At 41.1% G+C, this 14,400-nt stretch overlaps 1 protein-coding gene across 3 annotated transcripts in view; it reads right to left on the reverse strand.

Moving 5' to 3' along the window:
* HERC2 (HECT and RLD domain containing E3 ubiquitin protein ligase 2) overlaps positions 1 to 14,400 on the reverse strand; it is a 233,159-nt gene that overhangs the window by 49,483 nt on the left and 169,276 nt on the right. For all 3 annotated transcript variants that reach the window (XM_051822208.2, XM_051822209.2, XM_051822210.2), the window contains exons 58-66: positions 13,022 to 13,103; positions 12,772 to 12,915; positions 10,943 to 11,033; positions 10,492 to 10,669; positions 10,236 to 10,317; positions 9,981 to 10,152; positions 9,054 to 9,198; positions 7,071 to 7,296; positions 355 to 526 (exon numbers count right to left, since the gene is read on the reverse strand). In XM_051822208.2, coding sequence (XP_051678168.2) covers positions 355 to 526; positions 7,071 to 7,296; positions 9,054 to 9,198; positions 9,981 to 10,152; positions 10,236 to 10,317; positions 10,492 to 10,669; positions 10,943 to 11,033; positions 12,772 to 12,915; positions 13,022 to 13,103 — 1,292 coding nt within the window. The remainder of the gene's footprint in view (positions 1 to 354; positions 527 to 7,070; positions 7,297 to 9,053; positions 9,199 to 9,980; positions 10,153 to 10,235; positions 10,318 to 10,491; positions 10,670 to 10,942; positions 11,034 to 12,771; positions 12,916 to 13,021; positions 13,104 to 14,400) is intronic.

The following is a 14,400-nucleotide window of genomic DNA, read 5'->3' on the forward strand; positions in this document are numbered from 1 at the left end:
ATTGCAAACAACAGCACTATCCAAACTGCCTTACTAAGTACGTGAAGGAGATAAGCATCCTGAAAATCACTGTAAATTTGTATCAACTAATTCTGCCTCTCTTTCCCCAAATATTAATGCTCAGCATTTACTGACCAAAAATAATAATGTTCTTTAACTTAATTTTCTGATTCATATTTCAATATTCATTAAAGTAAGCATAAAGATACCATCAAAGTATATGTGGCTTACAACTCACAGCAGCACTAAACGCAATAACACAACCCTCTTGGAGACATTTGACCAATCAAAATAATTATAAAAATCCAAAGCTTATGTAACTGCATGATTTCACAAATCAGTGCACAAGCCTACCTGGCATACATGATTTGCAGTGCTGTAAGGATATGTGATAAGGCCTGCTGTTTGGCCAGATTTCCATCCAGTGACAGAAGAATCTTGGCAAGGGAAGGGCGATTTGGCTTAGAATTATTCGCACCACTTATTTTATTACTGGCAGCAGAAGAATCGGCATCTGAAGGCACGCCTGAAAAAAGGAAAATAAAATCTGGATTCTGTTTTTAAGATCACAATTTGCTCTATTCTATAGAGTTTGACCTTTTTGGTTAGTCCCAAATTACACTGCAATCCATTTCACAGAGTACACATTAGGTTCACTAACAGTCTTTCAGAGTGAAAAAGAAACGTTTTAGCTTATCTATACTTCAACAGAGAAGCTATTTTAGCAAAGATTCACTAAAATTGCAGAAATACATGGACACTTAACTAAGTGCACTTACAACAATTATACACACATCAATTATGAAAAGGCTACCTGAACATTTATTCACTCTTGCAGTACAAGACAAGAAAAAGCCCAACAGAATGAGAGAAAACACTGACCAATAAACAGTCTTATCAGAGAGCTCTCCCTGCGTGGAGAAGGTGAAGCGGAAGGTCAAGGAGGACAGCAGGACCACAAGTCAGGACCAGAGAAAACTCAGAAGGCCAAAGGACCCTCAGAAATGCGCAGACGCCCTTCCTCACTCCAGCCAGGATCCAGCAGAAACTGATGGGTCCATATGAGAACAGAGACTGCCGGAAGCCAAAGAAAGGGCACCTAACACATGTATCATAGCCATAGTCTCCATGTTCAAACAGATAACTAGAGACATGAAAGATGTATAAATGCCAAACTCAGACTTCTAGAGAAAAAACTACAACGTCTGAGATGAAAAAGAATTTGGTGACATTAACGGTGCATTAAAAACTGAAGAAAAGACTAATGAAACTAAGAAAGCTATGGTAATGAAACAATTCAAACTGAAACACAGAAAAGCCTGACTCAGGAGCAGAGCATCAGTTACCTACTAGACAATTTCAGACCTAATATACGTAAAATTGGAGTTCTTAAGATACAAGAAAAAAATACTTAAAGAAATAATGACTAAAAGTTGTTCAAATTTGTTATAAATTACAAACCAAAAGATCAAGAAGCACAACAAACACAGACACAGGAACCACAAAGTCACCAAAGCACATCATAATCAACTGCTCAAAATCAGAGACAAAGAGAAAATCTTAAAAGCATTCAGAGAAATAAGAGACACTATGTATGGAAGAACAAAGAATGACAGCAAATTATCAATGAAAATAAAGCAACTGAGAAGACAATGGAGTCTTTAAAGTACTGAGAAACTCTCAACTTGAAATTGTATACCAAGCAAAGACATCTTACAAAAACAGAACAAAATAAACAAAGTCACTAGTGCATCTAAACTACTGGATACAAACAAAAAGGAAGTACTTCAAGAAGGGAAATGAAGCCAGACAAAGAAATGAAAAACACTATGGCAATACATGAATAAACATAAAGCCATTTTCTTGTTATTTGAGAAATTATTATTTATCCAAATCTTTATTTGCAGAAATTGGACAATCAGGTCAAAAGCAAAACAAGATAAAACACTAAGGAATCATACTTTATATGAAATTAATCAGAATATATCTTAACTTATGCATAAAACCCAAAAGTGTAGATCTTTAATTTTTGAAAAAAAATTTAGTGGGTCAGTATTGTGGCCTACCTCCTGCAATGCTGATATCCTGTGTGAATGCCATTTCAAGTTCCAGCCACTCTACTTCCAATCCACCTCCCTGCTAAAGAGCCTGGGAAAGCAGCAGAAGATGACCCAAGTACATGGTCCCCTGCCACCCACATGGGAGACCTGGATGGAATTCAGGAATAGCCCTGGCTATTGCAGCTATTTGCAGAGTGAACCTGCAAATGGAAGATTGATCTTTGTCTCTCTCATCCTCTCTGTGTCTCTCCCTCTCCTCAACACTGCCTTTCAAATATTTAAAGTACTTGAAAAAAAAAATTTATACTGAACATATATAGACCTTTTCTGTTTGTCATTACTTCCTAAACAACACAGTATAATAGCTATTTATATAGCATTTACATAGCATTAGTTACTACAAGAAATCTAGAGATGGTTTTAAAGTCTATAGAGAGGATACCCAAGACAGTAGTATAGCAACAGGATGATCTGAGCCACGTGGAGCAAAATAAATAGCTGAAAGGGAACAAAGATACATGCCAGAGATGGAGCTGTGGGAAATTCATAACGAGAAGCCCAGGAGGCCAACAAAGACTGGGCAGGTCCACGCTGAGAGAGCAAATAAGAAGGAAAGGCAGTGGAGACACAGCGGAGGCAAGGATGGGGACAGCTGGGGCCAGCCCCCAGTGAACCAGGTTAGGCAGGAAAGTGGGGGTCCATGGAGCTGTGAGTAGCAGCAGGAGGCGGAGACTGGTGAACTGCTTTTGAAGTTCCTCACCGGAAAAAAAGAGAAGGTACAGAAAAGCAAACAAAGGTTGGGCACTCCCCAGTCCATCTTCCTCCGCGCACACCCATCTGGACCTGCAGTCAGCCAAGAGAAGCCATCTTGAATGTTTACACTTTTGAACATGGACCTTGGCCTCCAGAGCACACACCCATCAACTGTGGGGGCCACCCCACAAAACCACCACCCAGAGTGAGGTACACATCATTTCAGAGGAATTTCTTCTCCATCATACAAGCTGTGCAACAAGGAAAAGTCCTGAATACGGAAAACTCAAGCCCATCCCATGCACCAGTTAGAAGCAAGCCGGGTCTCAGTAGGTGAGTCTAAATGCACCAGAGCTCATACCACCCCACCACAACTGACAAGTGAGCAGGGCTCCAGTAGATGGTGCTCTGCGCTTCCACGTGAAACACACACACACACAGCAGCTCAGAGAAACTCCTCAGACATATGTATGTATATACTGTGTGTATATACACACACAAATGCCGAACAACAAAGCAAAAACCCTAACTAAGAATAAGGAAAGGCCGACGCCGTGGCTCAACAAGCTAATCCTCCGCCTTGTGGCGCTGGCACACTGGGTTCTAGTCCCGGTCGGGGCGCCGGATTCTGTCCCGGTTGCCCCTCTTCCAGGCCAGCTCTCTGCTGTGGCCTGGGAGTGCAGTGGAGGATGGCCCAAGTGCTTGGGCCCTGCACCCCATGGGAGACCAGGAGAAGCACCTGGCTCCTGCCTTCGGATCAGCGCGGTGCACCAGCTGCGGTGGCCATTGGAGGGTGAACCAATGGCAAAAAGGAAGACCTTTCTCTCTCTCTCTCTCACTGTCCACTCTGCCTGTCAAAAAATAAATAAATAAATAAATAAATAAGGAGGATACTATGAGCCTCCCAAAGGAACACTGCAATTCTTCAATAATAGAAGATGAAGTTGAAGAGATCGAGGATGTGCCAGAAACAAAATTCAGAAAATTATTGTTAGATTACTTGGAAGCAATCAGAAGAAAATTCACAATCTAAATGAAGGGTGCTCCCAAGTAACTGAGATATTAAGGAGAAGTCAGAATAAAATACTAGAAATAAAGAATTCAATAGATCAAATAAAAACGCTGTGGAAAACCTTAACAACAGAATAGGGGAAACAGAAGAAAGGATATCAGAACTAGAAGACAAATTTCTGGAAATATTACAATCAGACCATAAAAAAAAAAGTTAGAAAACTAAAAGACACGGTTGGAGATCTACAAGATACTATCAAGTGACCCAACAAACGGATACTAGGAGTTCTAGAAGGCGCAGAAAGAAAAGATTAGAAGGCTTTCTTAATGAAATAACAACAGAAAGTTTCACTAATCTGGAGAAAGAAAGCAACATCCAAGTGCAGGAGGTACACAGAACTCCCAATAGACACAACCAGAAAAGATCTTTGCCATGACACATTGTAGCGAAACTACCCACAGTAAAACATAAAGATCTTGAAACGTGCACCAGAGAAATGCCAAATCACATTCAGAGGAAACCCAGACTCATTCTAGACTTCTCATCAGAAACCCTACAAGCAAGGAGAGAATAGTGAGATACATTCCAAGTCTTAAGAGGAAAAAAACTGTCCATCCAGAATACTGTGCCCTGCAAAGGTCTCATTTATGAATGAAGGAGAAATAAAGATCTTCTACAACAAACAGAAACTGAAAGAATTCCTAACTACTTGCCCAGCCCTGCAAAACATGCTCAAGGATTTGGTAGACACAGAAACACAGAAACAGACGCATCACTATGAAAGAAGATGAACGTAGAAAATGACCCAGTAAAAGCACAAAGGAAAACCAAAATGCGAAATTATAACTATTCACAGAAACATGGCAGCACAAAGTTGGTACTTAACAATAATCACCCTGAATGTAAATGGTCTCAAATCCCCCGTTAAAAGACACAGCCTGCTGAATGGATTAAAAAACAAAACCCATCTATCTGCTGCCTATAAGAAACACATCTTATCAACAAAGATGCATGCAGACTGAAAGTGAAAGGATGGAAAAAGAATCTCAATACAAACATCATACCATATATAAAATGTAATTCCAGATTAAGCATAGACCTAAATGTCTAAAACTATAAAGTTTCTATGAGAAGACAGGAAAAGAATCTTGACTTTGAATCAGGGAAAGGTTTTTTAGATACAATACCAAAAGCATGAGCTATCAAAAAAAAAATATCTGGACTTCATCTAAATTTTTTTTTTTTTTTGACAGGTAGAGTGGACAGTGAGAGAGAGAGAGAGAGACAGAGAGAAAGGTCTTCCTTTGCCGTTGGTTCACCCTCCAATGGCCGCCGCGGCCGGCGTGCTGCAGCCAGCGCACCGCGCTGATCCGATGGCAGGAGCCAGGTGCTTCTCCTGGTCTCCCATGGGGTGCAGGGCCCAAGCACTTGGGCCATCCTCCACTGCACTCCCTGGCCACAGCAGAGAGCTGGCCTGGAAGAGGGGCAACCAGTTCAGAATCCGGCACCCCGACCAGGACTAGAACCCGGTGTGCCGGCGCCGCAAGGCAGAGAATTAGCCTTGTGAGCTGCGGCGCCGGCCACTTCATCTAAATTAAAATGTTCTACTCTTTAAAATTAATCTAAGGGGGAGGGGCTGGCACTGTGGTGTAGTGCATTAAGCCACCACCTTGTGCCAACATCCCATGTGGCCACAAGCACAGGTCCCAACTGCTCCACTTCCAATTCAGCTCCCTGTTAATGCACCTGAGAAGGAAGTAGAGAGCGCAAAAGTACGTGGGCCTCTGCACCCTGTGAGAGACCCAGATAAAGCTCCTGGGTCCTAGTTTCTGCTTTGCCCAGCCCCAGCCATTGCAGCCATATGGGGAGTGAACCAGCAGATGGAAGATCAATCTCAGTCAATCAATATCTGTCTCTGTCTCTGTCTCTGTCTCTGTCTCTTTCTCTCTCTCTGTCTCTCTCTCTCTCTCTCACTCTGTCTTTCGAATAAATAAAATAAATCTTTTTTTTTTAAATTAACCTGTGAAGAGAATGAAAAGATCAACACTGAGAGAAAATATCTGTAAATTATATACTGCCAAAGATTTGTATCTGGAATCTACAAGGAACTTTCAAACTCAGTAAGAAAATAATCAGCCTAATTTTAAATACAAGCAAAAGAATTTAACAGACCTTCACCAAAAAAGGTATCTGGATGGTAAGCAAGGTGCTGGACATTAGTCACTAAATGGAAATTAAAACCCCAAAAGATACCACTATATATCTATCAGAATAACTAAATCTAAAGGCTAAACATATCATGTGTTGGCAAAAAGTGTGTAAGAGTAAAATAATCACTTTGCAAAACACTGTGTAGGTATCTAAAGAAGCTAAACATAACACCGATTATATGATCTAACCATTCCTCTCCTAAGAATTTACCCAAAACAAATGTAACCAATTTTTATTTGTAAAGTCAAAATAACACAAATGTTCATCAACACATGAAGGATGAACAAACTACAGCCTATTCATAAGTGAGGTAATATTCAACAAAAAAAAGAATGAACTTTTGATAGATGCAACACAGATGAGTCTCAATGCTGAGAAAGGTAAGATAAAAAATATACTCCTAAATTTGTATATTTGAAATATATAAAATCTCTTCACCTTATGTAAATAAAAAATTATTTAAAAAGGAATATAGACTGTATAATTCCATTTCTATAAAATTCTAAAACATGCAGAATGGTCAGGGAGAGAAAGCAAGTCAGTGGTTATGGGAGGCCAGGGAAGGGGAGTTAAGAGCAGAAGGGAGGGGCTGAGAAGTGCAGAAGGAAACCTCGAGTGGTAGATGTGCTCATTCTCTTCATTGTGGTGATGCTTTCACAGCTGTGCATATACTTCAAAGTTGATCAAACTGTACACTTCAAATAGGTACAGTCTGTTTTATGCCTATTATATCAAAATAAATCTGCTAAAAAATACAAAGCTCTGCACTATGCCTATAATAAGAAACTTCTCTGCACACAGAGGCAACACTACCAGAATTAACCCAGTCATGAACGAGGGAATCTTCATTATACTTTCTTGAAAGATCTCCATTTTAGCATGTATAAGTTGCGTTGAGAGTGTACCATAATTCTACTATTCAGTGTTGTAAGCACAGCATTACACCTTCCAATCTGTTGGCATAACTAAACAAACCTAGAATGTTACAGTAACCTACAGAAAGATCTGAGAAGACACAAATCTATCTATGTTACCCAAATAGGAAGCACCCAAAGGGTCTCGTGCAGTCTGGAAGAGGACAGGCTCATGAACAGACGGCGTGGCCACATCTACCGTTGTCCATGCCACACTATGCGATGACCCACAAGCCACCCGTGTGATCTTCTGGCCTTCTAAGCCTTGCACGAGTGTGGGCTTTCTATTCACTGTGGTCGTGCCGTTGCCCTGCTGACCATGGTCATTATCACCCCAAGCATACACCTGTTCAGGGAAAAAAAGAATCAACAACGATTTCAACATTTCATATCATTTTCTTTAAATTTATCCGAAAACACTTAAAGTATGTGCCATGTGGGGTGGGAATTTGGCACGGTGGCTAAGACACTGGTTAAGATGCCCACACCCCATATCGGAGTGCCTGGGTTCAAGTCCTAACTTCCTGCTAATGCAGATGCTGAGAGGCAGCACTGCTCAGGTGGGAGCTGCCAGCTGTGTGGAAGACCTAGGCGGAGTTCACCATTCCCAGTTCCCAGCTTTGACCTGGTCTGGCCCAACCATTACAGGCATTTGGGGAATGAACCAGCAGATGAGAGAACTCTGTTTCTCTCTCTGAAATTTTATGTGTGTATATGTGTGTTTGTGTGTGTGTGTGTGTGTCAGAGAGAGAGAGCAAGCACATGAAAGAATCGAGCTCTTAAAAGTAGAAACAAACTATTTTACACAGTGACTACAATTCCAAGAAAAATTTAAGCAGGACAATGCTTGCCAGTGACTAATTAATGAGTGTTTACTTAATCCAATAATTCACCTATTTGGTTTTGTTATACAAGTAGGGAGGGTCTCCTCTTCAAGAGCAACAATATTTTTCCTTTATTTTGCAAATAAAAAAAACAATTTTAAAAAACCAATTTACTCATTTTACTTCTTGGCCTTATAGAATTACAGAACATACTTTATTTTTAATTCAGTTTTATTTAAAAAAAAGTTTGTAAGTTGTTTTCATAAATGAATTTTAAAATATGAGCCAGTCATTATATACACATCTCAAATCAGTAGATTGAGTAATACTTTTAAGTATTAACTTTCTGAAATGAAGTATGGAGGCAGACATTTAGGCTAGTGGTTAAGAGAGCAGTTAAGAAGTCCACATCCCACATCAGAGTAGCCAGGTTTGACACCCAGGTCCGACTTCCGATTCCTGGTTCCGGCTAATGCAGCACCTGGGAGGCAGTGGTGACGGCTCGAGTTATTGGGTCCCTGACAACCACGTGGGAGACCTGCATTGAGTTCCTGGCTCCCACAGCCATTATGGATATAAGGAAAGTGGATCACTGGAAGGGAGTTTTTCTCTCTCTTGCTCACTCTTTCTCTTTCTGCCTCAAAGATAAGAAATTCTCTCCAAAAATACTAGCTATCAATTCTCTACAGTAAAATATTGCTAAAACCTTAACAGTAGGAGCACCTCCAATGACAATCTTTTCACATGGACTTTAGAGTAAGAATGACCCTTTCCCAAATGCCTCCCCTAACCTGTGCATAAGAGAGAAGATATTCCAATTAAACAAAATGGATACTGTCCCACCCCGATGGTATTTCAAATACTATGACTCATCTTATTTCATCAAGAATTACTATTTCAAGGAGACACTGTTTGGTGCGTCTGTTAAACCACCATTTGAGATGCCCAGTCCCATATAGAAATGCTGCGTTCAGGTACTGACTCTACCTCCAATTCTAGCTTCCTGCTAACAGGTACCATGGGTGGAGGCAGGTGAGAGCCCAAGCACCTAGGTCCCTGCCACCCATACGGGAGACCCAGCCTGAGTTAGGGCTCCTGGCTTTGGCCCAGCTGTTGCAGGTATTTAGGAAGTGAACAGATGACAGGAGATGTCTATATCTGTAAGTCTTTGTCTTTCAAAAAAATAAAGTATTTTTTAAATGAAGTTTCTACAAGACAAGGGCCATATCATGACCACCCTGTTAGGATACAGCTGCTGCGAGGCCACTTGCAGCCTTACCTGCCCCGAGTCCGTGACTGCCAGACAGTGCAGGGCACCAACAGCCACGTGCACAATCTTCTTCCCCCTCAGTCCTTCCACCACCTGTGGTTTCCGCACATGCACATCAGAGCCATGGCCCAGTCTGAAGTAGTCCCCTTTCCCCCTGAGAAAAGCACAACAGTGCAAGTATTACTGTAAGTTATGGTCTGGCTATGCCACAAAAAAAAAAAAAAAAAAAAATTCATTGCCTCACATCTTCTAGAGCCAGCTCAGTGATAACATCACACACAGCACCCAAGGTCTTGGAACTTACATTGTAAAATCATTCACCACTAATTCAGTAATGCTGCTAGCAAGCGCTTTAATTCTATAATATGTCCTTTATATTTCAGTTACTATCATATGTTTTCATATAGCTACTGAAAACAAGACATACAACTACAAATGCCGCTCCAAAGTCTACCTGGTCTAGGTCCTTCACAAGCTGCCTCTGGTCAGACCGCTGGCAACGAGGCCCAACACAGCATCTAAGGTAGGTCTAGGTGCCCACGCCTTTGCACTTTAATAACAAAAGCATTCACAAGACATACACGTGAACTTTTTAAGGATCAAAGGATTCAGAAGTCTGTTTTGCTCTCATGTTCTCATTAAATTTCAGGTATGATAACAAAGTGGAAGAAACCCTTTACATAAACCTCACCCAATGTACAAGAAAAGTAAATGGACTAAAATTTCTCTAGTGTTCATTTCCAAATAAACCAGTTACAAAGGGAAACATCTTCCTGTAATACTCTCATTAAATCCAATAAATAAAAGGACAAAGATGCCTGGGTGAGTAAGAACATAACAGCTCACAATCACCCCAGGCTACGTGCAGGGTGAGCTGGGGCTTCCTGAACACCTCCGGCAAGCTGGACATCCTGGTGATAGGTGGAGGTTACGTACCATGTCCAAACCACTCCTGACTTGGTAAGAGCCAAAGAGAACTGAGCTCCACACTCAATCTGGCACACGCCTTGTCCATTTAGTCTCTCAATGTTCTGGGGAATGTTACAGCCTTCACTTCCTCCCCGGCCCAGTTTTCCAAAGTCACCATCACCCCAAGAAAATACCAAACCTAGATTTAGAAAAACATACTTTAGGCCAGCGCCTCATAACATCCCTACCCAACCCAAAACTTAGCATCAGCACAGCGCCTACCTTCATCAGTCAGAGCCAGCGTCTGTGCATCTCTGCTTCCACAGGCCACCTGGATTACTCTGTGACCAAGAAGGACTTTCACCTGTTCAATTACAAATTTAAAAACAAAATCAAGCACAGGCACCGAGAAAGCAACGGAAATTTTTCCACAGACAGAAAGCCAAGAATGCACATGTCTCTATGTATTTTCCTAGCCTCAAAGCTTATCTTCTCTTGAAATCAGCGGAGAGTAAGCAACAAAAATGTGTATAATCACCATCTTGGGCTTTAGCTGTGTTGTATTATCCCCATGTCCCAATCGGCCATACTCTCCAAGGCCCCAGGTATACAGTTCTCCACTGGATGTGAGGGCCGCGCTGTGTGAACTCCCACAGGCAATGTCCCGGATCCGCTTGGTTTTCAGGGCCTCTATCAGCCTTGGCTTGTCACAGTTCCTAAAATAAGATTAAATCCTTTCAAGAAAGGAAAAAAAATCTACATTGACCTACCTTTGGTCAACAAAAAGTCTGCAGATCAATTTATCTTTCAAACCTTAGAATACGTAAGGAAAAATTACATTCATCCATATAAAATATATACATTTTAAATTTCTTAAAAGCCCATTTCCATAAATAACCCATGCTATTTTAATTTCCTGCAAAATAACTACCAAAAAGCATTCATCATTATCATCAGTAACAGATGCTTACTGAAGAAAATATTCTTACATTCTGCTGAAGTGGCCGAGTTTTCCATCATCTCCTTCACCCCAGGAAAACACTTTCCCATCAACAGTTAAAGCTGTAGCGTGCCGGCCACCTGAAACATTCAGAAATGCATGGGTTGGCAAAGGGCACTGCACAAAAAGTTCACAGCCCATTTTGCCTGGCATGCAGCATGTACTCAAATAATATGTGTCAAATGAGTAAATGAGATCAACATTGAAGTTAAGCTTTCTGGATGACATACATGAAAAATAACTGAACTTTAAAAAAAATAAATGAACTTTAATTAAACTACAAATTTCAACTTGAGAATTCTACTTGCAAAGAACAGGGACAATAACACTCATGAGTAACAGGCTCCTATTGTGTCAAATGTGTAAAAGATCAAAATCTAGACAGACAAAGTAAAAATAAGTGCAATTGTGATCAGAAACAGTCAAATACAACAGCGATTTAAGCTTTTGAGAAAAGCACCCCAACAGTGGAACAATTAAGTACCATGATTTGCAAATAAGGCGTTAAACTCACACTTCCCAAAACAGATCAGCTGAGGTTCTTTCCCCAACATGGGATCTTCTCCCACTCTACACACCTCATGTAGGATCAAATACATGACTTCTTATACATCAGAGCCCCTGCCAGCTCCTGGGCTCTGAGATCAGTGTGGCAGACAGGGTTCTTAGTTCCCGACATTCATTCTCCCCTCTCCTGAGAAGTCACAGAAAGAAGGCTTTCGGGGGCTGGCAATGTAGTGCAGCAGACTAAGCTGCCACCTGCAATGCTAGCGCTAGCATCCCATGTGGATACCAGTTAGAGGGGCTGTTCCACTTTCAATTCAGCATCCTGATAACGTGCCTCGGAAAGCAGCAGAAGACTGCCTAAGTCCTTGCCCCTGCACCCCCGTGGGAGACCATGATGGAGTTCCAGACTCCTGACCTCAGACTGGCCCAACCCCAGCCATTGCAACAATTTGGAGAGTGAACCAGCAGATGAAAGATCTCTTTCTCTCTCTCTCTCTCTCTGACTCTCGCTCTGTAACTCTTTCAAATAAATAAATAAATGAAGAGGAGGGAGGAGGCAAGAGGAGAATAAATGATCAGGCTTCTGGTCTCACGATGAGCTGCATGGGTTGGAGGACAGGCTGTGTAGAGCTGCCCTCTTCCTCTTGCCCTAGGCCTTGAACTTTTCCCACAAAGATGGACAGAAAGAACCAGCAATCCTCATGGACACAGAGCTCCACATGGGCCCAGACCTCACCTCCAGAAGAGCAAATAAAACTTTATCTTGTCTGACCTAACCCTATGCAGTACAAGCATGAACTGAGTTTTATATACCTAATTCAGTTCCATTCCTCAGAGGCCTAGCACACAGCTTCAAAATAATACTCAATTAAGGTCCTCTAAATTGAAGAGTGTAGACATTTTTAAGGATATTTCTCATCACTGGGGTTCAAAGAAACTTTTGGGAATCTGATGGAAGTTACCAACTCTTTTTCCAGAAAAATGTCACCTATTTAAATGTAGAACTTTATGACTTCATGGATGCTGTGGACCTGAGAGCCTGGTTACAAACCACAAACCCCATCCTTGAGGGTACATTCCCATGCCTGAAATGCCAACAACTTCTGGGCTCCAGAAAAATCTCATTTAGTAGCAATAATTAAGTTCTAGACCACCCAGAGTTGCACATTATCTAATTTTTATTCCTATTAAGTAAAAACCTGAAAAACAATGCATAAACACTTCAGAAAGTTATTTAAGGGTCTTAGTTATTTGTAGAGTAGAAACAACATGCTTACTACACACGAGTGTTGACACTGAACTTGTTTGTACCTGAGTGAACAGCCACCTTCTTGACAACATAGCTGCTAAGGGCTGTGATCTGCCTTGGGATAGGCACCGTCCCACTGGAAATGCCAAGCCCCAGCCGGCCATTGGTGGCTTCTCCACAGGCATAGACCTTCCCCTCCACAGTCACTGCAAAGAACAAGAGCCAGGAGAGGTCTCACTTTTAACAACATAAAGACTAATTTTTACGTGCCAAGAATAATTAAAAATTATTTTAATAATAAACTTATCATACCTGCAAATAAACTTTTAGAACCACCAGCCACCTGCACCACGTTCAGAGCAGACAGAGTCTCAGAGAATGACGGTACTTTGATCTAGAATAGGGTTTTTTTAAAAAGCAGAGAAAGAAAAAAGATCATCTTTATAGTTTTAAAATCTCAAGCAACCTTACTAGATGACACAAGGAATCTTTGGTTATATTAAACAAAGAACTTCTTATCTCTTAGAGTCACACATTGAAGTATTTTATGGATAAAACGACACATTGAGATTTTAAAATAAATCAAATTTAGGGGAGGGGTAGGTAATAAACTCACACTCAGCTGCTAGTAACTTTTTAAGCTGGTACCAGAGACATGAGTGCCCATACCTTATTTTTCTATTTGGAAATATTTAACATTTAACATTTTCTTAATGAAAAAAGAAAAAAAAAACATACACAACATAAAGATAAAAGCAAACATCTGGTAAATTATTATTCCAAATCATGTCCTGTTCTTTTTCTTTTTTTTTTTTTTTTTTTTTTCAATTTGAGAGCTAGAGTTAGACAGAAAGAAGGAGAGACAGAGAGATCTTCCATCCTCTGGTTCACTTCCCATATGGCCACAACAGCCGGTGCTAGGCTGACTGGAAGCCAGGAGCCAGGAGCTTCTTCTGGTTCTCCCACATGGATACAGGGCCCAAGCACTTGGGCCATCTTCTACTGCTTTCCCACACCACAAGCAGAGAGCTGGATCAGAAGAGAAGCAGCTGGTACATGAACCTGCGCCCATATGGGATGCTGGCACCGCAGGTGGAGGCTTAACCACCATGCCACAGAGCTGGCCCCGTTCTGTTCATTTTATCTGATTCTGAGTCAAACATCTCTAAGAAATTAAATGCTTAAATTTCCCATCAGGTAGATGAGTGTGATTTAATTTAAAATCCTTGAGGGTGGCATTATGGCATAATGGGCTAAGCCACAGCCTGAGATGCCAGTGTCCATATAAACACTGGTTCAAGTCCTGGTTGCTTCACTTCCAATCCAGCTAATGTGCCTGAGAAAGCACTGGAAGACGGCCCAAGCATTTGAACCCCTTTCTCCCAAAGGAGAGACCTGGATGAAATTCTGGGATCTTGACTTCATCTTGTCCCAGCCCCAGCCATTACAGCCATTTGAGGAGTGAACCAGCTAATGGAAGATATCTCTCACTCTCTCTCTCTCTCTCTCTCTCTCTCTCTCTCTGTGTGTGTCTATTCCTCTCTCTCTAACACTGCCTTTCAAATAAAATAAAATAAATAAATCTTTAAAAAAAATCCTTAGAACCTTTGTCTAAGAAACTTTCATGATTCTGTGTATAAGAAATTATTATATTGGCACTACTACAATGAAGAAAGGAATTTCATCACAAC

The sequence above is a fragment of the Oryctolagus cuniculus genome, chromosome 12 (assembly GCF_964237555.1).
Source record: "Oryctolagus cuniculus chromosome 12, mOryCun1.1, whole genome shotgun sequence".
NCBI lineage: Eukaryota > Metazoa > Chordata > Mammalia > Lagomorpha > Leporidae > Oryctolagus > Oryctolagus cuniculus.